Raw genomic sequence first — 24,477 nt, forward strand, 5'->3', positions numbered from 1 at the left:
CTCCCCATCAACACCGCTTTCATCCCAAGAGCACTGGAGAAAAAGTGTTATCGAGCAAAACCACTTCAACAGGTCTCACCCCCAATTAGACACACACTCGCTTCACTACCTTGTCACCTCATCTACTCGAGCAAAATGTACTTAATCTGGCTCTAGAAACTAAGGATTATAATAGATAAAATATAAATTCAAATCTCTCATTAAAAAAAAACTTGTGGTCTCCAGATTCTTGTAGAATGTCCACATTCCTATGGCAAGGGGCCGATTTCCCATAGGCTGGACGAATGAGCCAAAATCCACAAATTGGATTTAAACTGATGAACTGAAGCGGTGAGCAGTGGGCAATAGTAAAGACGATGCTACTGTTGCTGCCATAAATCAAAACACTAAAATATATTGATTCTTATTAGAAACCAAAGATTGTATCGTCTCCACATGTCGGTCAGTCAGGGTTTAAGTAATTAATGCACCAATCAGTAAAAATGTAAAACAAAACTGTAATATGCATATGTAAGCAACCTCACTTACCAACAGGCACCAACTGAAGGGCAGCGATTATGTTTTAGAAACGGCAGAGGGCACTCGTCGTTTGCTGGAATTGACCACTGCTGTGCATGGCCAGAAAAGGCACTGCAACCCAGAGCATCACACTGTAGTCCAGAAGTAAACTCTCCACCGTCGTTGTGAAAACGCACGTGATGAAGATCTTAAACCCCAGTTCGTACGCCTTCAGTGTCCGACTTGGCGAGTTAAAGTTGGTCTTCTTGGAATGACAACGGTGATCATTTTAGAAAGCTCCTAAATGTAGACCTACATGCAGTTAGCTCTTAAGTTATATACAGCATTTAACATAATGCACGAAATCAACATTAGACCTGGCAATTTAACTGCCATTAATTTAACAAAGAGTCAGCCTACCAAAATGGGTGTTTTAATACCGAGACAAAAGTTACCAAGGTATTTATTTTCAGTTGTCAAGTACTGCATTGCCAAGAGCCACAGAAACCCCCCAATTAAGGGAAAATCTAATAAAACAGCAAAAATATGGACATTTGTCTGTCAAGAATTTGCAAAAAAAAAAAATCACAATAACCCAGGTCTTCTTTCATGAGGTTTATTAGGATTACATTTGTCAAAACAAAATGCAATCTATTCATATGCAGTGTACTCATTCACACATTCATTTTAAAACAGCTGAACCCAAATAGGAATCAAATACTGTAGCACACACACGGGTGAGGGCATTTTACAGATATATATTAAAGCATTAGATACAAAGCATTTGTGTCGAAAAATAAAATGGGTTTAGGAGGAGGTGCATGCGTCACCATTCTACATTTAATCTCAAGTACCGTCCACATCACAATGCACTCATGGCGCTGCACATTCATAACGCTGGGCGACGAATAAAATAATAAAGCACACATCCGTTATTTATTGTCCATGAAGTAGCATTAATAAATACACATACGGAAAGACGAAAACATGTTCAAAAATAACACTCTGACAAAGATCAAAACAGCAGCATGTTCCGAATACAAGTGCACAACTATTGGGTTACAGTAGGCACACACACGCGCGAGCAACTGTGAAGACATTTACAGCAGTGAAAAAACCATGGCAGTATTGCACAAAACACCCAATGCTTCCCATATGATATAATAAAGCCCAAGTATAAACTATGAACGAACCAAAAACGTAGAACCTGCATTTACGATTTTTAGCGCCACAATTATATTCTCATAAATTATAAAAGCATATTTATTAAATCTGAGTGTTAATTGTAAGTCAAGCTGGCCAAAAGGCACAAAAGCACCTCAGCACTTTTTAAACTCAGTACAATTTAATGCATTCAAGTCACAATGTACAGACACAAGGCACGTTGCAAAATATTCAATGTAAGAGGCATATGAAAGCAATTTCAGCTGCAAAACTGACTTTCTCAAATCCTTAAGCAAGGTATTAGATATTATGAAGTGTACTTTTCTTCATCCAGTCCCTGTGCACCAGCACTTGTGTTAGAGGGAGAGGTTAATTGAAGCCAAACTACTTGATGCAGTTGCGTTGCCGCAACAACCTGTGGTATTTTCTGCCAATAAAATTTCCTTTAAACAGTTTTTTATCAGTCTTACAAGACATTGTAAACTTTCAAAACACGAAAGTAACAATATTTACCCGAATTGAAATCTACTTTTAAAGTGATTTGTTTCAATCAACTGTTTAGTGTTCACATCAAGGAAAAGGTTGTTGCCAGAAACTACCCCAGAGCCTTGGCGTTAAGGCACAAAAAGGTGAGACACAAATAAACATTGCTGCCCACTGATAATCTGACCAGTCTCTTCCTCAGAAATCAACACCTCTCAACCCGTTGGAAAGCATTTGTAACAATGCACACATATTTCAAGTCTCAATATAAAGATTAAATAAAATGTCAATGAAGAACATGAATATCATCTTAATTTTAAATAACCAAGCTGTCTCCAAGAACATAAAATAGGGAAGCACAAAATACCTTATCACTCATTTGAATGTTACGTTCCACAGAATGTGTAATGCAGGTAAACTGCTTGTTGCTATCCATTTTTATAAACACGCAAGAGGCTTTGCTAAAGTAAGCTGCTGGCTTCTTACATTGGCATCAATTTTGGCTCTGGGTTGAATATGAATAGATGCAAACCAGACCCAGGCATACCCAGCTGGAGCATAATCCCACCAAACAAATGATGGGGCACAATCCCACACTGGCAGAATGGTGCGTCAACAGCAGGAAAAACACAAGTTGCTAAGTGATAAAACCCCTCTGTATGCCACCCTAGGAGGCAACATTACCTTCATTTAGGGACAGGTTTCAGAGAATGCTGCAACTTATTTAAATTACAGCAATACCTCTTGTCGTCAACCAACTTATCAGTGTATCTCACAAACGCAAATAAACATCATGAATGACAATATCCAGTGAGTACCACACATTAGTGGAGCTGGGATAAAGTAGGCAGTATTTAGTGCAAATTATGTAACAGTGTCTTCAGAGTAAATAGCGTTGTGATCTTATAAAGTTATCTTCCAAGCAGCCTTGACACCTTGAAACAAAACAATTCACAAGTTATGATGAGAATACAAACCTATTACATTATGCGTATTAACACATGTGCATGAAACACAGGTTAATCAGTCTGAATATATCAATGTTTGAATCATTAAAACTTCCATACGCTGTTGCTTATTAAAATTATGCTCGATGACATTTTTTAAAGAAAATATTAAAATTATAAGTTACATTTCACGACGGAGGAAAATCCAAGAGGCCATTTTTGTTTGTTTGAGGGTTCCCGTTTAGAATGTTCTGCCATTAGTTTTTTTTTTATTACAGTGTGTTTTGCATGAAGGGAACCAGAGTATAGAGAACCCCCCCACACACTTGAGGAAAGTCAATCCTCAATATACCGAGCCAATTCAGGTGCCCCAGTATTTAAGTTCTTAACGAAACCAGATTATTTCCATAAACACCACATTTAGGCCAATTGCACCTTGTATTATTATTTATTAGGACTTTTAAAAAAACTTAACAGCAGCAATGTAAAAAACACCAACAAAAGCACGCAAAATAAACCACAAGCACATGTTTTAACCCACAATGAAATGGCACAGTAATTACGGTGCAGTACTAAACTGGGACTGCCTGGCACATAAACACGTGGTCAGTGCTGCTTTACAATGTATTGAACTTTTTGGCACAGGGAGAGTGATACAAAAATATATCTCCACAAACAAAAAAAATTGGGGTTCTCAAAAAATGCCCATTTATATGAGAGATGGTCTATCCTCCCATGGTATATTTTGACAAACCCCACTGCATTCACAGCGCCCTAAGAACAATTATTTAAGGGCGATCTATAGAATTGTAATTATTATGTCTATGATCCCCTGGAGTTTACGTAAGAGTCACTCAGTTATCGGTGTAGCACAACAGTCTTACCAGAAGTGCAACTACTCTTCCCCGTCCGTGTTCTTAGGATGTACTGGCTTGGTCGAGAACTTGAATATAGGCAGCAGCTTTTCTACCAACTCCCGTCTGATCTCTCCTACTACAGACTCCTTAATCTGGAAGGAAAGAAAAATCAGAGAATACAAGTGGAATAATTAAAGATGTCTTTAAAGGATATAACGTTGAGCACGCACGCAATACATTTGAGCATTCGTGTATAATCTTTGTTTACACTGAAGCACAGCACATACACAGCATACCCATATTTGGGCTGTGGTTTTAATACACGAGACATAAGGATGTCTGTGGCACGAGCCAAAACTCGCTTGAAAACGGAGCAGTATGTACAGTGAAGAGATACAACCAACTGTAATATACTGAGAATAGGTTTTTCCTCTTTTTTCTGGCAACAAAACAGGTGTTAAGGATGTTAAAACACCAAACGGAAACCTTTTACAAGGAATCATGTCTGCATTAACCACAATGCTCGTGGTCAGAATGCAAACAAAATACTCTGATAATATATGCATTGTCCTTGAAACTGATTGGTCCACACAAGAGACGGCTTTCTTTAGAGCCTCGTCTGAAAACGGTGTTATAGACCAGAGGATGCCAAAAGGCATACACAGCCCAAAGACAATGCACTATCATGGTAATGAGAGCTCGGGGTGAGCATCTACATCATTGGATCTCCTTTGCCAGTAGCAAAAAATGATAATAGGTATGTTTTTTCTTTGCAATCTGACCACATGCATTGTGGTTAATGCAGACATGATTCCTTGTAAAAGGTTTCAGTTTCGTGTTTTAACATCTTAACACCTGTTTTGTTGCCAGAAAAAAGGGGACAAACCTATTATCTTATTTTGGTACTGGCAAAGGAGATCCCATGATGTAATATACTGCTTATTCACATCACAATGAATTAATTTAACAAGTATAAACATTTTAGCCACAGAAGTCAGCTTTAGACAGATTTCCACAAGCAGATGTTAAACAGAGTAATGTATACTCCTGCTGCAAATGCAGTAATAACAAAGATAATGAAACTCCATGAAGCTATCCTGACTGCAAGACCGAGTGCTTTTAGCGAGCACCAAGGTCGACACAGCTTGCGAGCGAGGGAGCAGGGCAGCCAACTCTGCACACGGCTGCCTATATCATCTTCTCCATACCAACGTTTACGCCACTCGTAAAGTACTAATTTAAGAATAAGTCACTCTAGGGGAGAGGCCCTAAGCACGCGTACTATACCAACTAAAATGTAATCTAGGTTTCAAGGATCATCAAGAGCAGTATGTCAATTGGAATGCCACCACTCCCCCTCCCTCCTCTCACAATACTGTACTTTGACTCCGACACGCACCTTCACATGCAATGAAGTTGCAACACATGACATTGGGACTGGCCAAAAAGAAAAAAAGCGCCGACTGAAGTGTCGACACATAAGCTTCTTTTCCTTTCGATTTGTTGATGTCCAAGTAAAAGATTAAAAGGATGAAAATATTGCACACATGTTCAAGCAGCTGCTCTTTCGTAAACACCTTGTGCTGCAATAGACAAACTTGAAGAAGGTCAATAGTGTTTGGCAAAGAAACACATTTGATGCCATACAAGTGCAATGACTAAAGTCGTTCTAGTTTCAGACACAATAAGAGAACACCACTTGTCTTTACTCCAGTTGTAATGATACTCATGTTCTATACAGCCCAACATCAATAATTGATCATAATTTCAGTTCCTACTCAATCTGTTTGATTGCATACTCTCAGTTTCTTTCGATAAAGTCACATAGGTGAAAAATAAAAATGTAAATAAAAAATATATTTTATATTTTTATTTTATTTATTAAAAATTTTCACTTATGTGACTTTACCGAAAGAACCAGAGTATGGATTCTTGCAGTCACGAAAACTTCAAATCTGTTGAATTGCACTTGTAAATATTAAAAATATATTTCTTCAAGGCTTATCAGTGCATCTCGCAGACAAATGTATCCGTATAAACCCAAGGCGGCACATCTCAGTGACAACACTGCCATAAATTGTGTCCACCAAACAGTACAGTCGTATATTGTAGCCAGTAGCAATAGATTTGTAAAGGCACTTTCGGAGCAGGACTATAAACCTCACGTAAGGAGAGTGTAGTGCCAAAACGTGAAAGAAAGAAGCAAACAAAACAAATTCTTCACACGTCTGTCACTTCGCGTAAAACGTATGTATTTTTCTCTTGTTTACACATCCCATCGGCCACACAGCCTTCTGGGAGTGCAATATTTCAGCAGAATCGATTCAACTGAAGCAAACTCTGGACCGGTTTTGACATACTTTGTGAACCAATGTGCTACGATAGGCCATTCGAGCTCAAGAGTAGAAAATGCAGAGTAAAAAAACGTCAATTATTTAACTGTAGGTTTAAAAACTGCGTCGAGGCATAAAATAATGATACCATTGTGCTAACATGTGACCAATCAATAAATACACTGCTGCAATGCTGTGGAAGTCCATTATATTTTATAAAACATATATTTAGGTTCAGTTGCTCTTGAAAAAAAAACCTCAAGCTTCACGACTCATCGTTGCTTCATGTAAAAGTTTTTTAAGCACAAATGAATGTCGGTTGGTGTTCAGCTTAAGTTTGCCATTCAATCACCCCAGAAGGGTGATCATGGATAGATGACCCTGACGGCGGTTGTGAACACAAACTTTCAAAAGCAAGACAGCCGCACGAACAACAATGCCACCCAGCTCATAAATCTCACCTCGTGCAAAACTTTGGCTATTTCTTTCGCACTGGCAAACTCCTTTTTCATGTCTGGCTCCGGGCCCGAGGATGCCCCCTCGTCGCATTCAGCTTCGGCGGAAGGGAAGGACGACTCGCAGCTTTCTGAGCAGCCCGCATCCACCTCATCCACCACCACCTCGTTAAACATGGACGGCGAGCACTCGCCCGAGAGGGTTCTCGAAAGGCTCGGACTCCGAGCTTCCGGGCTCTGGAATGACGAGCGGAAGTTTGACGTCTGCGGCAAATGAAAGCACAGCAGGATGTGTACGACAGCCAAGGAAAACAATGCAAAAGTAGATTAACTACAGGCGTGTTCCGATATGGCACAGGCAAAATTGTAAGTCTTTCAAATCAAAGAAGTTATTTTTGTATTTAAAATGCACCTTCTAGTAGGTTACGTCATATGCGGTACTTGTGACCATTTGCCAATAGCCTCCTCCAACCGAGGGTGAAATGGTGCTTGTTGTTTAAGAACAATTAAAATAAGTCAGTACAGTACCTTAAAATGGTTGGATGAGGAACGAATTTTTGATAAGGTGTACAAAGTTGTAATTTAACTAAACAAAGCAAACAAAATATATTTTTTTTTAAGATGCAGAACTTCAGATCTACAAATGTAAACAATGCACACCAGCCATCTATGGAGGCAAGTTTGTGTATCCAGGGCAAGGAAGCGATAGCTCTTTCCCCAAATCCATCTATGGATACATGTTAAGCGCTACCGACATCGTTAAACATTAAAAACACAAGAAAGGCAGGCTACCAATGGAAAAAATGTAAATCGTATAATAAGAACAAAAACACTGATAAAAGAGTATCAAAGAAGCATTAGCTTCTTGTCAATGAGAAAGGCGGAACACTCCAGCTGTGGCAAATCAAATAAAACTGCACTAAACATCATGTTCTTCAGCTTTGGCAGGTCCAGTATGTGTTTAATATGTAACAATACAGTCAAGTGATGTTTTAATTAAAATAGTCCATTAAATCCTTTCCATATGGTTTAGTCGAGTGATAATTTATACGCAGTTTTACAATACGCATTGCGTTTAAGTAGAATTGATGTTTGCAAACATTTTATTTTCAGAGGATTATAAAATATTAATTACTAGCAGGAAGTACCCGGCATTGCCCGGGCAAAAAATACAGACATACACATCGACTTACACACTCTTACAGACATTGGACCCACACACACACACATATATATATGGACTAACACACGAACAGAGCGCCACACACACAGACATCGACTCACACATGGACTTAGACACAATAATACAAATATTAATATTGACCAAGTAAATTTAGAAATACGAGTTGTCAGCACACAAACAAAAAATTAAATATTTCCAAGGTGATTATTAAAAAATAGGTTTCTATGTACGCGAGTTTAGCGAAAGAAGCAAGAAAATTGTACTTAACATTGCCGTGGTGAGGCCTAGTCCCGTGCAGAGCCCCCGGCCTCGCCTAGATTTCCCAGCCGGCCGAGGTGGGCCGCTACCCCCCTCCACCATACCCCCACCCATGCTACATTAATACTAAGCGCTATAATATTAATATCTACGGACTCTATAGTAGCAACTGCGCGCATCGGGGTGGGAGGGGGGTAGAGGACATCACACTATGAAGAATTAACCTCAAGCGTTGTGTATTTTGATTGAAATTTTACGTGTAAAAGAAAATGTCCCCCCAGCGAAGGCGTGCGAGTTGGTATGGTTGATCGCGTGCTATTTTATAAATATATAAATTGAAACTGCACAAAATCGCTAAATAAAGTGCTTAAAAGTTAACGGATGGGAAAAATGAATAGCGGCTGGCTATTTTTTTTTTACATAAATCCCACCGTTAGAGAGCCAAATCCCTCACAAGCGTGTACACACAGACGGAGACAGACAGACAATTACATTTATAGGTAAGATGTAAAATTCTTGACAGATAATGATAAAGTTCGCTTGAAAAAAAAGCCAGTGGTTACATTTTGAAGAATTTGTGTTTTGATAAAACACATTCATTCATGTACAAATCCGTTGCCCGACTCGGTTAGCGACTTGCTGCACATATACTGCAGGCACTATAAAAACAAAAATCGGACTTCATCTCAAATCGACTTGTGAGAGGAGCCAAAGATACTAAATTTATGCAAAAAAGACCTTGAACAATTAGGCAGCCATGATGATCAGCTAAAGTCGGAAAACACATCCGACAGTACGCACACCGCAGAGATGGAGTGATGACATCAGCTCCTGTGCAGGACTCGCCGCATGCATTGTTGCAGCGCAGAGTAAAAGAATGTGGTAGCGACAGCTCGGGAAAGCACTTCACCGCTAACTAGTCGAGAAACTCTTCCTAAACCAAATTGTGGTTGTTTGGCCTCCGAATAATTATATTATTCTATTCCCAATGATCTTCGGGAAAAATGCATAAACACCAACAGTGGGAGCAGTTGTTGGAAATTGTCACAATGTACTAAGTTGACAACTAACGTGACTGCAGGAATTCATATTCTTTGATTATTTCGGTAAAGTCACGTAGAAAAAAATTAATTAAAAGCAAAAAACCCACGACGTTTCGATCTTCTATCTCCGTGACTTTACCGATAGAACCAAAGAATATAATATACTGTGTTAACACAGAAATCATATTCGGATCCTCAAATCGTGGAATAATGCCTCATTCTTCCATTAACAAATGCTGACTTGAAGAATTTAAGACCCATTTTCGTCTTAATGCATGCAGCAAATAATAAAATATACACTTAAAACCACAGAATTTGTAACCTCCAGTTACATGAACACACTGTAGTGCACAGATACTGTACGAGCACGTCATGTATAGGAACCGTTGAACACGACTGGTAGGGGGCAGCTTGTCCTAAACATACGTCACACACTGGAAATTCAGTTACAACAGAAAGGCTAATCCTATGACGCATTACACTTCACTGCCAGATTTTAGAGGGAACCTTTGTTGTAACTTTGCCCACATTCAATAGGGCTGGAAGAAGCCCTTTTTCTTTGACCAACTCACGCTGAAGAGAACCGGTTTATTAAAAAAAAAACCTGTGCCATCAGGAATGTGGATGGGTGAATACTTTTGCCACAAAGCCCCCTGGTATTTTGCTCGAAAAGCCAAAAATGTACGAGAGAAAATACAAAACACAGCGACGAGCTAAACGTTCATGCTTTCCTTATCAAATATTTCCTGTCGGCGAATAAGCTTGGCAACAAAACGCAAAGGCAACGCTCCCACAATTAGCCCTAACTGTTGGGTCCGTTCTGTTACTAAGTGCCTATGAAGTCAGGGATGAAACAAAGGAGGTATGGCTAGCACCATGCTCAACCACATTCATCTCCCGGGGGCTGATGTTCACACAACGCATTAAGAACTCGCTTAAAGTAGATTCAGTCGAGGCGTGGCCCTTACAAAACCAGATATGAATTGTAAAAAAATCGGTTAATCTTCATATAGCGAACGTCTCAATGTTGTTTCTGAAAACTTCACGTAAAATGAAACGTATACGAATGCCCAACATGAAGAATGTATACATACAAGCCATTTAGTGTAACATATCAAAGCAATGTACCTTCAGAAACATAATTTACCAAGTATGGCTGAAATTCAAACGCAGAATGCCAAAACTGTAGTGCAGCATGTGAACCATTCTAGTATGGTTCCCACACAAAGATCTCCCTGTATAGCCTTACCATACTGTTGGGGCAAGTGCTGTTAGCAAGCACCTATGAAGGCCGGCACGAGGGGGTGGGTGACCAACACCACACCAGACCGCTTTTGTCTCCCCAGTGATGATGTGTACACAAGTACTAATTTGAGGCCGAGTCGAGCTAGGGGCGGCCGAGGACCGGTTCAGATAATCACTGGTGTTGGTCGTGAGCAGGAATCGAACTTGGATCGCCAGGTTCGTGGCAGTGTGCTAACCGCAACACTACCGCTCCCCACCTCCTACACAGACACATCCGTTTACTGGTCAATAGGAGCAGCACAGGCTAAACTCGCAGGGCCTGGGATTGCTCATCCCTGCCCCAAAACAATTTGGGCCATGTGTGGTGTGTTTGTGTGCCGACCTCCTGGTGCAACTCCAGCTCGCGTGTCCTCTCCTCCAGACGCCCCTCCAACTCCATCAGTTCCTTTCTCACCATCCACCTCAACCCACGCAAGTGCTCTCCTTGCAGTCTGGCAACACGGACCCAAGCAAGTGCAACACCCATAATTCAGAACGATACATAAAAAAGGTGCCAATATAGTCTGATGGGTTAACCATAAATTGATGCAAAACCTGCCGACTGTTGTAATTAAGTCGGTGTGTAATTACCTAGTTATATGCTCACAGCCCCCATTACCGCAGTGGAAGCAATTTACAAGGTATTAACATTTGTAAAGATTGTGATTATAGAAGAGATTCATAATGCAACACTTCGGGTTGGCTCATTAAAGACGATACTAAATGATGTTTTACATATATGCTCACTCCTATGTATATATTTACATAAATACAAGTTTTGTATATTATAGAACAAATAAAGAAGGCAAATAAAAAGACAAGCATTAACGATTTGGTTATCCTGATGTATTTGTAAGGTATGTAAATAAACATGGTTGTAACAAATGTGTATTCATGAACTATCATGCTGCCCCACGAGTGAATGAGGTTTTTCACCAACCTTTCTTGCTCACTGAGAGGTCTGCGAATTGAAGCTTGCTGGCTCAAGACGCCAATCTCAAGTTCCGTGAGCTCAACGTGGAAATGACGAACGTTCTGCTTCAGCGCGTGAAGTTCCACCAGCATATGCATATTCTGGAATAACAATAAAAGCAATTCTAAATTAAATTTCACATAATACTGATATGGTTGACCTCGGTCTACAAACCTCTGTTACATGGAATGATTATTGCATACAATATTCATTAACCTCAACCATCCCATTTAAGTTTAAGATTCATTTATTAGAAAATAACCAATTTCAATGAGAAAGCAGGTGCCTACTATATTTTATCGGTATCCTGGTCCAGTGGTAGAGCTTTGGCAGAGGTTAGCGGTTACAATGGGACAGGCCGACCTGGTTATTGCAGTAAGTGTATTGGCCAAACAAATACATACTTTTCTGCGTCAGTGGACGTAAAAAAAATCCCCCCCCCACATAATTTGCATGCCATCATTCCCTACCTGGCACTGGGCTATAAAAGTGGTGCGAATAGAAAAATAACTAAATTATTCTAGTATATTAATTATCCCGAATATAAATACAATTGTAGGCTGCATGATAAATGCATCACAGCTGTCCGTGCTTTGTTAGTTCTGCATTTGATGTTTTATTTATGTGCATGCCTGTAGCTTGTGACTTAACTTGCACATTTTTTTTTGGGGGGGGGGGATCTTATTCCCTTATGTCTTTCATTTATTAACCGTGTCTATCCCAGGGCTAAATTTCAATTAAAAAGTAGGTGCTAATTTAATAAATGAGTACTGTGAAAAATAACATAATATGCAAACCCTTACTGCACCTGCACGTCAAACGTGGACAGCTTGTTTGTCGAGGTCCTGATGTCAAAGAGGATCTTATGCAGCTCGGCCTCAATTTCTGGTCTGGAGAGAGATGGCCGCATGGGGAAGTGGTATAGAGGAGAGGTGACCCCAGGTGTGGTTGGGTGGCTATGGAAATCCTCAAACTGGCCAGACTGTCCACACACGCTGCTGCACCGCACCCTCGGGCAATAGGCCTGGGTTTGCAAAGCATGGCAGCAGGGAATGGGGCGGTGACACTGAAAGCAGCAGTTTTGGCAAGACTGGGCTCTTTGGAGAGGCGGTGTGTTGCACCCCAGTCCGGCATCCAGTGAAACGGTTCTGTAGAGGTTGGTGTGATCTATGGGCTGGTTGTGTTGGGGCACAAAAATCACAGACCGACAAGATGTCGTTGCAACCCTGTCCTGTAAAGAAACTGGTGCTTGAGGCAAAGTTTGCTGTACATCTTCTGAAAAGTGGGTCATATCTAAAACAGGGGCAGACATCTGCTTGATTAGCCTTGGCTTTCGCATGCCGATAGGCTCCTTCGGTTTGTCTTCTTCGGTGGTGTTATATTTGAATGTGAAAGCCACAGGGCTACAGGACATTTTGTGATCCGGTGTCATTTGAATGTTGATAGTTGAAACCACCTTTGTGGGACTAAGAAATGGACATTGTGCATGCTCCAAAGTGAGGGTGCTATCTCCATCATGACATTCTACAGGATCTAGGGAAACGGTGGCCATCAGATCATCCACACCAAAAGGACTGTTTGATCCTTGCGGGGTCCTCACTGGTTGTTTCATTGCTTTTCTGAAGGACAACCTTTGAAGTGCAGATTCAATATTCTCATTTATAGGGAAATTTTCAGTTTGTGCATCTCCACTTTCATGAGACTTAGCAAGCAATGGGTGTTCTGTTGCCATGTCCTTGTGACGTTGAGAATCATCACCATCATGGCCCTCTGCTCCAGGCTGAGGGGTGAAATTACACTCGCCCACTGCGATGGCTGTATCTCGTTCCGCACACCATTCTTCCGAAGCCGACATTGGGAAATTAAAAAAACTTTCTTTTTCAGGGCTTGCTCTTGAATTACCTTTATCAGAGGCCATTTCATTTCCAACAGCATTCTGTGGAGAATTATGTCCTGCCACATTCTTTACCGAATTTACACTACCCTGAATTTCAAGTCCAACACAAGGAGGCACGAGTTTTAAAGATTCATTGTAAATCACATGATCGGGCTCCACATATTGCATATCTGACACTTGACAATGCTGCAAAACATCACTTGCACTCCGCTTGGACCCACTGGAGTCCGTTATGGATGCAGACTTCTGTAAAAAATGTGGCGAATACTCGGCAATACATTCTTCACACTGTGGCAGTGCGGGACTTGTGTTTGTGTTTAATTCTGCATTCCTCACAGCACATTGGTTTGCAGCTGCATCGGTTTTCGTTGAGTCACAAGAATGGTGGTCATGCTTGCATTTTTCAATCTCAACCGGTTTTGTGTCCTTATCAGCAACTGAATTGTCATCATCAGACCCTTCGCCTCGTGGGTTACTTTCAGTGTCACTGCTTGGAGAACTATAAATTGCAGACACAGATGGTTTGTAGTGAATGGCAATGCCCACATCATCAGAGGGCTGCGTCTCGGAGGGCAGGGTCAGCGTAGTCTGGCTGTCAAAACTCTCCGCACTGCTGCCCATTTTCCCCAGATATGTTGAATGCGTCTAAGCAACACAAATAGAAAAATAGGTGAGCAACAACCAATAAATCACATACTTTGGATTAACAACATAAATTGTGTTCATTTACAACCACAGTGGCCAAGTATGGCTTTCATTATGGATTACAAAAAAAAACCAGATGACCCCCATGGAAGTTTTGAGAACGTGATGTTCGTATTCAACTTGACTTTCATGAGCTGATTTGTGATTAAAGTGGTATGCACTGCACAGATGGGTGCTGCCAAAGCAGGAGGGTACTTAAAAGAGGCACTGCATGCCTCACGTGCGAGCGCATGTGCTAAGAGACGAGATCTTTCGCGTAACATATAGATGGTATCGTCACATAGCCAAGGACATGCATTTTTCATTTTAAAAAATATTAGATTTAGCTTCGTATTATTTAACAAATGACAGGACTAGTTCAGATATTAGCCATCACCAATAATTAGACTTTGTTCAGTAAAATACAACAACCACTGCATGACTGCTCCCACACCTTGATTTTTTTCGGAGTAAATGAACATTAACGCACTATTGAATTAACCCCCCACCTCCCCTTGTTATGATTAAGAGCTCGGTTAAAGAGTTCCGATTATTATTATAATTTTTTAAACACAATTTGTACTGGCCTGACCCGTCTGTTACAATGTATTTAAGTCACATGCTCAGAGGGATTTTTTTCTCTTCCTCTTACTGTATTTCCGTCTTTCACCATAGCTGGTGAAAAAAGAAAAACCCGTGTCGTCTGAACCATGAACAGCTGTTTAAAAGCCAACAAAGACAAACCTCTGATGGTTTGCATAAAACTTTCCTCTTCACCTCATTTCTGATAAGTGGAATTTAAATAACAAGTTTCTAGATAAATAGCTGAAGTCACTTAAAATATCCATGTGTAACCAAACTAAAACTTTCTATTCAACATGTAGACCTGTAAATGCTGCCAAACAGTTTAATGCAAAATAATACAAGCGCTAGATATAGACGCAAGAGCTCTGCCGTCCTTAAGATTCTTAGCTCAAATTAAATTATTATAAATCAAATACACTTCCTCATGGGATCCAAAATCACATCAGAGCGGGAGGCTTAAATTGCCTAGAGTCCAAAGTGGCATTCAGGCAAAAAGGGAGGGGGCCATGTGAAGCATTGCAGGCTTGGTAGAATCAGCAATTAAATATATGGCCAATACATTTGTGTAACTATTTAAATGGAAAAATCTGCTCGATACCGGTTGGCAGGCATCAGCCCCAACACCAGGCGGGCAGCATCACTGGCATCTTAAATGTATAAAAAGATGCATATTGCGCAAAAATGGCCAGATTCCACCCCAATTCTAGTGGGGAAATCAGATTAAAATGGGAGATAGCATCAGGCCTTCATGGCCATAGACACAGTGAAACAAAGAGTAAAGCTACGTGTACAGCCTTGGCACTGTATAACAATTTGTTGCGCTGTGCGGCGCAGCTCTCCCCCCACTGAGACCAGCACGGACTCGGAGAGAGCACGTGGGTGACATGACTGATGTATGGACCAACAGGAGTACAACACGGCTTACTGGGACCAAATGGGACTACCGGTCAGAACAACAGGACCACCGCCGGGACCAGAATGACGATTCCTGCAGGAATCTTCCAAGGTGGAATTGTACGAATGGAGAAAAATATAACAATCACGCATAAATTGTCCGGCTCCAATAGAAAACAACTTAAAATGCACAAATTATTGCTCAATGCTAATATAACTTGTACGAGTACTCATTTTATTTTGTAGCAGAAACATTACCAATAACATGTCTGCTGTACTCTGCTTTAAGGCTGTGTTGGTGGTAATGCTAGTTTTGCATTCTACATAATTGCAGAATACTTTCTGATGCTTGAAAGCCACAGCTCAGCACAAATTGGTCTATTCTCGACAACAATGCAAATTGGCACAGTACTGGTATGAGCATTATGGAATACAATCATAACCATGGTCAAGGTGGGATTTCAACCCAACACCTTGATGTGTAATTATACCCAGACTTTGGAGGTACTCACTGGGTGTTTTACACACTACCCAACATACAACCCATCTTCATAAGTAAAAGTCAAATTTGTTCAACTATTTGTAATGGTCCCCAAAACATAGTAAATCGTCCGTTTCTTTTAAATAATTGAATTTTTTATTACATCCGTTTAAGAAAAAAAAGAATAAATATAAATCACTACGACTAGGATATAAAAAAGCAGAATCACATTGCTTAGTTTCCATACTTTTAGCATCTATAAATACCTGTATGCTGGTCATTGCAATACACTCCGTGTTGATGTCTTCAAATCCACTGCTGTCAGATTGACCACTGTTGGCTCTTAACAGCATTTCGCCAGCATAGAGACCTAAGGAAGAATGCAAGAGGCTTGCGTCATAACGCAAAAAACCTGCTGGTGCAGATTACACCCTCAACACACCCACTCTTACTTTAAACAAGAATGCACATTTTCATCACCCATCGAGTGCTCCTATCAAATAAAAAAAAGTCAAAGGTAACTCCAGTCTCAAACCAAGCACTAGGAAGCGACCGAGAGCCAGTGATTAAAAACAACTGTTATGGCTAGTTACTTAAGAAAACAACCACTAAACTTTACACGAATTATGTTTATAGGTTGCACTTTTATTGCACTAAAACTGGTGTAAACAAGAGGTATATTTAATTAATAACTATAAACAGTACGTGGGTCGAAAGCAGGAAATAGTCAAATCATACAATAACAGTAATTCCCAACTTTTGTCGATCCACTGCAAAATTAGGGCCTTGATGGGGTCTATTAGACCAAGAGAAGACTCTGGTCCACAATTGCTTCTGTGTGCCAACCACTGTGACGTGCAGCATGGGAAGCTTCAATCGGCATGCACGCGTATTCTTTACGAAAGACCTACCATCACCAGGTCAACGCAGAAGTTCCTTGGCGCAATGGTATTCAACTCGTAAGTTAAGCAAGGAAGTCTCCCTGCTCAAACCAGTCCTGGTGTGGTTACTCGTCTCTGTTGACAGCTCGGGGTCAATTGTGAAAATTCCACATTTCCATGGCAGGGGCCAGTGACTACCCAAAGAATCGGCACCCCGTTCACGTCCCACAAAGTGGCACTCAAAAGTCAAACGCATTAATGCAATGCGTGTTATAATAGGCTCCTGTAGAAGAATGCGTGGTCAATTCGGGGACTGTACATAATACAATCGAGGACATCTTCAACGAGACGGAAGGCTAAGATTATGTCTGACGAAGTTTGATCTCATGCTGGCAGTTTAACTCATGTAATAAATGTCATAGTTGAACTCAAAATTTTATAGGGTTTCTTTGAATAATACTAAAGTGGTACATTCTTGCATATGCAACATCTGCTATGTGGACAAAACTAACTTAATAAGGGAAAACACGATGCTGGAGGCAAAATAGCTCATCTCATGAAAAAGCATTAATGGATACTGCAACAGTACATATTGCATTGCAAATTATATCTTGAGATAATTACACTTAAGTATCTCTGCAATTCGTGTTTAAAACACCAAACAATAAAAAAAAACTGACAGATGGCAATTACAAATTCCTTAGACAGGCATTTAAAAAAGAAAAAACCAGCAAAACAGGAAAACCTGGTCACGTTTATCTATATTTGACACTTTTTGGTATTCTGGTCAAGTTTTACAACTGCAGTTCTAAAAGAAACAAATTTGCCATTCTTCAATATTAAAAAAAAATGCGATTCTTGGTATAAACCATAGGGAAAACATGACGAAGAATAACTGAAAGCCTTGAGGTATGTTTGGGCAAACATGACATTCCTGAGAACAATTAAACATTCCGGGAAATCGAGCGAACATGAATTAACACTACAATTCAACTGCGGTCTTTACCATATATAATATAGTTCAGTAACGCTGCCGATAAAGCACTCTACTCGATCGAAACATTGGGACTTTAATGTCAAATGGAGCTTTACGTGCCTCTCAAGTGGATCCAATAATTACAATTTTGAGCCATGTCAACAACAGGCTTTCTAATAATATAGAAACAAAAATTCAACCAATGGCTCGGGGCTGTTAACAGAAATTGGCACAACTCAAGCTTGTTTTGGGAGGCAACATTAAATTGTGTTGACTCGATAAGGAAGCAAACTATGCTGTTAGTCAGCAAGTTAAGTTGCACCAACCTTGCCACTACCTTGCTCTGGTTGTGAAACACGTTTTAGGTGTAACGAGCATCATGATTCGAAGGCTGAAACAAGCACCATATGGCTTAAAAACTAAAAAAAGGAAACCTAGATATTAGCATCTTAAAAATACGTGTCCAAGAGCATTAATGTTCACATAAATAAGACAGTTTTATGCATAAGTAGGCTGAACTAATAAGTGTCGACTGCACTTGCCAAAGATGCACGTAATATTACCAAAAGCACACTGAAGTTGGCAGAATAAGTGGCAAGACATTCACGATGAGGCCAAATTAAGATCCAACAAGATGCATGCCTCAAAGAAAACACTGCTCTGTGCTAACACCCAAGACACATTTAAAACGATTACTTTCAAAGTGTCCATGAAAATGGTCTTAAAGGAATTCACCACTTTACTTCAAATGTAGTTATTCAAGATAGATCCAATGAGATGTAACATCTTGCCTTTAGAAAAGCCCCCCCCCCCCCCCATGGGTGCAAGTGATGGATTTATCTTTATAACCAATTTAGGCAAAGCAAGTAAACAGGATAAAATCATATTTGGGCCATACAACGGCTTGCTGTTGCAATCTGGGTTATAGGGTATATAAATCACACATCTTTACAGCAAGCTGTATTCTTAGTTAAAACGATGTGGCATTCATGAGGCGAGTTAATAACGTTTATCAAGTTATGTCTCCTCTATATTCTAAGATCATACAGATAATAATAAAAAAAACACTTCACAAACCACCTGTGGGGGGGGGAAGGGGGCGTTCTTTCATTTTAAATTTCTCCCATAGAAACCAATGTCAGGATTGGTGGTGTACCCACACACTTGTATACATTCTCGACATGCCCAGTCTTGGCCATAAGGGGCCATCCTTTAGTACGTACGCATGGAGGTGGGAGTTAACCCAAATGCGTATGCTTGCATATGGGGGGGGGGGGGGGTCTACTTACAATGTATGTACGCATAGCAAACGGGGGGGGGGGGGGGGGTGATGCTGTCTACATTGGCCTTCGAATGAGCCACAGTTCAGTTTCTTCAGCTGTCAGACAAGTACTGCCAGGAGAGGTAGGACTATGGGAGAGGTGTCACTTGTATGACACCGTACCCCTGACTGCAGCTATCACGCAACTCAGCAAAATAAGTGGCAAAAAGGTACGCAACTTAATTATTGAATGCAGCCAGCGGTGGACTGTTTGGCTTAAACACCTTGATCGTTTTTGCGTGGATTAAAAATCGGCCGTTCTACAGGATTCGAGGGGGGGGGGGGGGGTGCGTCAGGCGTACGTACGCAGGTGGGGGGTGTAAAAAGTTTGCGTGCGTACAGGGAAGGGTCAAGTTGACAGATCTTTGCGTACCTAGTAAATGTATGGCCCCTAACCACAAGCTCCACCCCCACAATTTGGATATCAAAATTAAATTGAAGACTGCTCTCTAGAATCTGCATGTTATTTTAATCCTAAAAATGGTTTATAGTTCACACATGATACTTAAAAATGTCGACAGCTACAAATACGCGAGTGGTCATTTATAAGCAAGTTAATCATTAAAATCGCTATCATTCAGTCTTGCTCCCACCATATCCGAAAGCTCAATCCCCCACAGCGGGGAGGCAGAAGTTTCTGTATGTTTTGTATATCAAACATGGGATGTGCATTTGCCTGCAAGTTGTGTGCACGTCACTGTAATTTTATTGTGTATGTGTTATGTTTAGAGTGCACATGCGTGTATTATGCAGTACTATATATACATACATGGGCAAACCTGTTCAAGTGTACTGTGCACACGAAGTATCGTGGGCAGCCTATTATATAGACTGTGAAATGATACTGCCCTAACCCTCGCCCAGGCATTCACCACTCACCCCTCACCATTATAGATAATATAGTGGGAAGCCCATTGACATTCAGACATGCTCCTGCACACTCCCCACCCTCCTCCCCCAGTCTCACTGCCCTTCTATCTAGTTTTTTTTTCAGGAGATGCAAGATGTTCGTCATGATGCCTTCAGAAATTAGTGAACGAAATCCCCTCCTCACCCAGACAATACCAGGAGTACAGCGAGAAGGAAAGAAAATGTAAGATACCTCTTTTGCATTTTGGCAACGTATGATGAAAACTGCTGGCAACGTTAGCTGCACCCTCATCTTCATTGCTCTGGATCTGGAAAAAAGTTCAACCCAAGGTATTCCTTAGCAAATAACAAACAATACTTCAATTTAATGTTAGAGGAACAGGCTGAAAATACAAGGTTGAGCACCAAACATGGATAATGACATGAGTGGCTTTTTTATTTTATACAATCCATTCACAACATACACAGATCACCATTTAGTCTTACGGACTGTCAGTGCTAGTGCATAGCAAGTACCTATTAAGGCCAGAACGCACAAGAGGCAGTGGTGTAACAGCACCATGCAAGGCTGCCTTTGTCTCCCCAGTGAGGATGTTGACACACCAGAGCAGGTATTACATTTTAAGATGTCAACCAAGACTTGAGGGGGCAAATGCGGATGTAAATTCGAATTACCATCGATTACTATGGGATTATAAGCACGTTAAAGTTGGTCACATTAAATACATACCACCCCCCTCTCGCCTTACCAGAACCAATATCATTGCTTTTTTTATAGCAGGAACTTAACTGCATTGTACAGTGTTGGGAAAGTTACTTTAAAATACAGTGCACGTGGTAACCGTCTTCAAACATCAAGGTTAGACACTCGTGAAAAAAAGGGTACAATTTCTGCTCGCAAAAAGTTACTTACGATGATTTTTTTTGTACAACCCTTCGGGTAATAATACCAAAAGTTCCTTTAAGAAATTGTACTCATCAAAAAAGCAAACACAAATAACTATTACCTGAACACGGTGCTCACTTGTATGCACACATGTATAGTACTGACGTGATGTACATACGTACACACACGTACACAATATTGCAATACTTAACTTAAGTTTAAAGTCAGAATAACTACTGCACTGGCTCAAGACTTAACTATTGCCTGAACACGAATAACTAATTAGCATTGAATATTTACAAAAAACACTTTGCAATTAACTCAATTTTTATGACTATTAACTACATGGTTATAATTTAACAGTCAACTGTGAACAACTGAGAAAGATTAGCGAACAATGGTCAAGATTAATAATGGATAATGCAGCCAAGGAATGGACCAGCAGTGGATTGACGATGGCCAATAGACGAAATATACCACTAATATCCACAAACTAAAATTAAATATGCATCATAATTACCATGTGAATTAAATAGAAATGAAAATCAATACTAATAACAACCTCATGTACTTGCTAGAATGTCACCATCATATGCAAGGGTCTTTTTCATGCTTTATGCATCTTTCTGAGCACAGGGCTGGGATGACAACTAGGGGGGGGGTATTGACGGGTGTTCTTTTTATATCACCATCACCTGACACTTATCCATATAAATAACTTTTAAGAGTAAAAATTTCATAGTGGTAAAGTTACTCATAAAAAAAGTCAAGAACCATGAAACTGGAAATCTCACCCAAATAAGCAACTTTTCCTGGGAAATACAATACTTTTCAAAAGTTAATTCCCAACACCGATTTTACAAAACAGTGAGACGGGACGACTCGAGTGCTCTCTTACCTCCTCAATGTCAAAGGACTCCTTCTGCATCGCCTCCGCAAGTGGTGGACGATGTGAAGGCTCGACCTCGGTGTCTGGAGTGGAGGTTAGGGGTTTCCTGGGCCATTCTTTCCGCTCCGGACAAGCTACGGCATGTAACGGTGTTTTGGGACCAGCTATTGATTCGCCGCACACCACTCCACCTGCAGACGTGCTCCGATCGCTCACAGGCACCATGTCCGCCACAGCAGTGCTCGCTTCATCCTGCTCCAAATTACCAGCCGAATTGTCGCTTTGAACGGTCACTACTTCACACGGAGAAGAATAATGCCTACTTGAAGATTCTGTTTCCAAGGGAGAGGCACGCCGTAAGTCAGGCTGCGGGAGGCTCGTGTCGACAGACATAAAAACAGGCGTGTCATCTTCTGAAGCGGGGAAGATGACCTCTTCAGTCAGGGGATCCAAACAGAGCCTTTCAGAGAGACGCGTTGATAACCTTTGCAAGTTGTCTTCTCTCAGTTGACGTATGCGCCCTGCTGGATTGTTCTCACACTGCTCATCGCCTCCCATTGCTGTAGTCGTGCAACTTTGCGGCGCAGGGGTCTTGGATTTCTTATGCCGGGCAGCACTCGCGGAGTCTGGCGGAGTGCGGGCTTGAGACAGGAGCGTGCGTCGCTTCTGCTCCATATCCGAAGGGCTGCTCAGGCTGCGTCGAGTGCGGACGGTGTTCAGGAGCTTCGTGGCAGCCTTCACCGTGACACCCCCCGTGGCTTCCTCGGTCTCGGGCGTCGAAGGGAGGGTGCCCGCTGCCTCTTTCATGATCATGTCGACTGGCATGCCACTCACACGCGAGTAGAGGCTTGAAAAGGCGTCTGCGACCGTTGCAAATACTTCCACCTGCCGGAAACGATCTGACAAGAAACAAAAATTGGGATTAGCGTGAACAAATATTGTTACTTCTAAACATGTTCAACGCCTCTTGAATGTTTTGCATATGTTAAAAGCATAAATTATCTTCATTACCAGTGTACATTTTTAACAGCACCTTAATAAATATAAACCATATATCCACTGGTGGATTACCTAGCCATGCGAGTTTTTTTGACCATACTTCACCACACTGTTCAGAGTGAGTCGGTGAAGGGATTCCCGGAATGACTTCAAGGTTTTACCTCGCCACTTCTGTCAGCGGTGGATGAGAATTTAATTCAGGCCACCGGGCTCAGTGCAGCGTGCCAACTACCGTGCCGAATGCTCAATAAAATAGGTAATTGTTTGGGACAGTGCTTCAAACCCATATTCTTCAATAAAAGGTCAGTCACCTTAAACAGAGTATTCTACTTTCCTCTCAAGTGACATAGCTACATAGAAAATACCATAAAATGTCACATTTGAGGAAAAATTCTGCTTTATATGGAAAATGGTTTGTTCATAAAACGCGGGACGGCTCGTGTTACGTAATGTTGAAAATATTTCTGACCAAGGTCCATCCGACCACACACCCACAGCCCAGAATACAATGTGCATTCCACGATTTAACATTACAACTTGCGATTTTTAATTAACCATTTATAGAGGTTATCATAGTTTCGATAAAAAAAAATTGGCCAAGCTAAAAAAAAAATACCTTAAATAAAACAATGCTTGAAATACCAAGCACGCAAGTGTGGTGCATGCCAGATTTTACAAGCTTTAAATCATATTATTTACACCAGGCGCTTTAAAAGATAATCCCGATGTTGCCGAACATTAATTAACGTAACAAATTTGTAATGTCTTTTATAAAAGAAACATCACAAATCATTGGACATGCAAAAAATATATTGTAATCTACAAAGGCAAAGGGTTTTAATGCCCAGTTACCAGTGTGTTTGTTGTGCCAACAAAATCCATTACATGTGGCCCTCAACCAAACGTACGGTTGTACGGACTGTCCACATTTCCCCTCATTCGACATAATTTTGAGCTTAGGCAGGCAGCTCATGTATGTTTAGTGGCTAGCACACATCATATAGACAGCATTTTCATTAATTCACATATTATCATCATTCATACTTCTGATGCTAAGATACGCATGTTTGGAAGCACACTCATGCATATAGTATTGTCTATATCAACCCGGGATGGCACGATGTGCCGATTCGGTAACGAAGAGATTCTTACACTTACAAAAATATGTATTGTGGTGGAAGTGAAAATTAATTGGAACTTATTCATATATGTTGCATGTCATGGGTTAAAGACACCACTGGAGCCACTTGAGGCGGTACAACTGACGACAATGGTAAAAAATAATAATCTAACTACAGCCCTGATTTGTAGCAATTTGTAAAATTGTTGAGGGGGGGGGTAAATCATCCCAATCGTAACAGCCACACAAACAAACAAGTCCCCACACACATACAAACTCTTCAGAAAACCACTGGGTTCCACATTTTACTTCACTCTAAATTAAATAACTGTACTTGGAAATCAATACGATACACATGCTGATAGCAGCGATGCATTGGTGGTGTCACTGTGGGGCTGGCAAATCAATGGATTGCATTAAATTAAAGAAACATTTCAGGTCAAACGTCAACAAAAGCACACGAAGTTGCTTAACGTGACAATTTTTTTTATGATGAATAAATAATAGAAAAAAGTC

General features: G+C 40.7%; 1 protein-coding gene across 1 annotated transcript in view; it reads right to left on the reverse strand.

The window, feature by feature from the left end:
* Window positions 1–1,153: 1,153 nt before the first annotated feature.
* The window catches only part of ITPRID2 (ITPR interacting domain containing 2), a 42,790-nt gene continuing 19,466 nt past the window's right edge, over window positions 1,154–24,477 (reverse strand). Inside the window, exons 9-17 of the mRNA XM_078871125.1 lie at window positions 21,852–22,741; window positions 20,300–20,375; window positions 16,286–16,389; window positions 12,287–14,020; window positions 11,446–11,579; window positions 10,849–10,957; window positions 6,744–7,001; window positions 3,977–4,101; window positions 1,154–3,080 (exon numbers count right to left, since the gene is read on the reverse strand). Of these exons, the coding sequence (XP_078727251.1) occupies window positions 3,988–4,101; window positions 6,744–7,001; window positions 10,849–10,957; window positions 11,446–11,579; window positions 12,287–14,020; window positions 16,286–16,389; window positions 20,300–20,375; window positions 21,852–22,741 (3,419 nt within the window). The 3' untranslated portion in view covers window positions 1,154–3,080; window positions 3,977–3,987. The remainder of the gene's footprint in view (window positions 3,081–3,976; window positions 4,102–6,743; window positions 7,002–10,848; window positions 10,958–11,445; window positions 11,580–12,286; window positions 14,021–16,285; window positions 16,390–20,299; window positions 20,376–21,851; window positions 22,742–24,477) is intronic.

This window comes from Lampetra fluviatilis, chromosome 2, assembly GCF_964198595.1.
Source record: "Lampetra fluviatilis chromosome 2, kcLamFluv1.1, whole genome shotgun sequence".
In the NCBI taxonomy this organism is placed as follows: Eukaryota; Metazoa; Chordata; class Hyperoartia; order Petromyzontiformes; family Petromyzontidae; genus Lampetra; species Lampetra fluviatilis.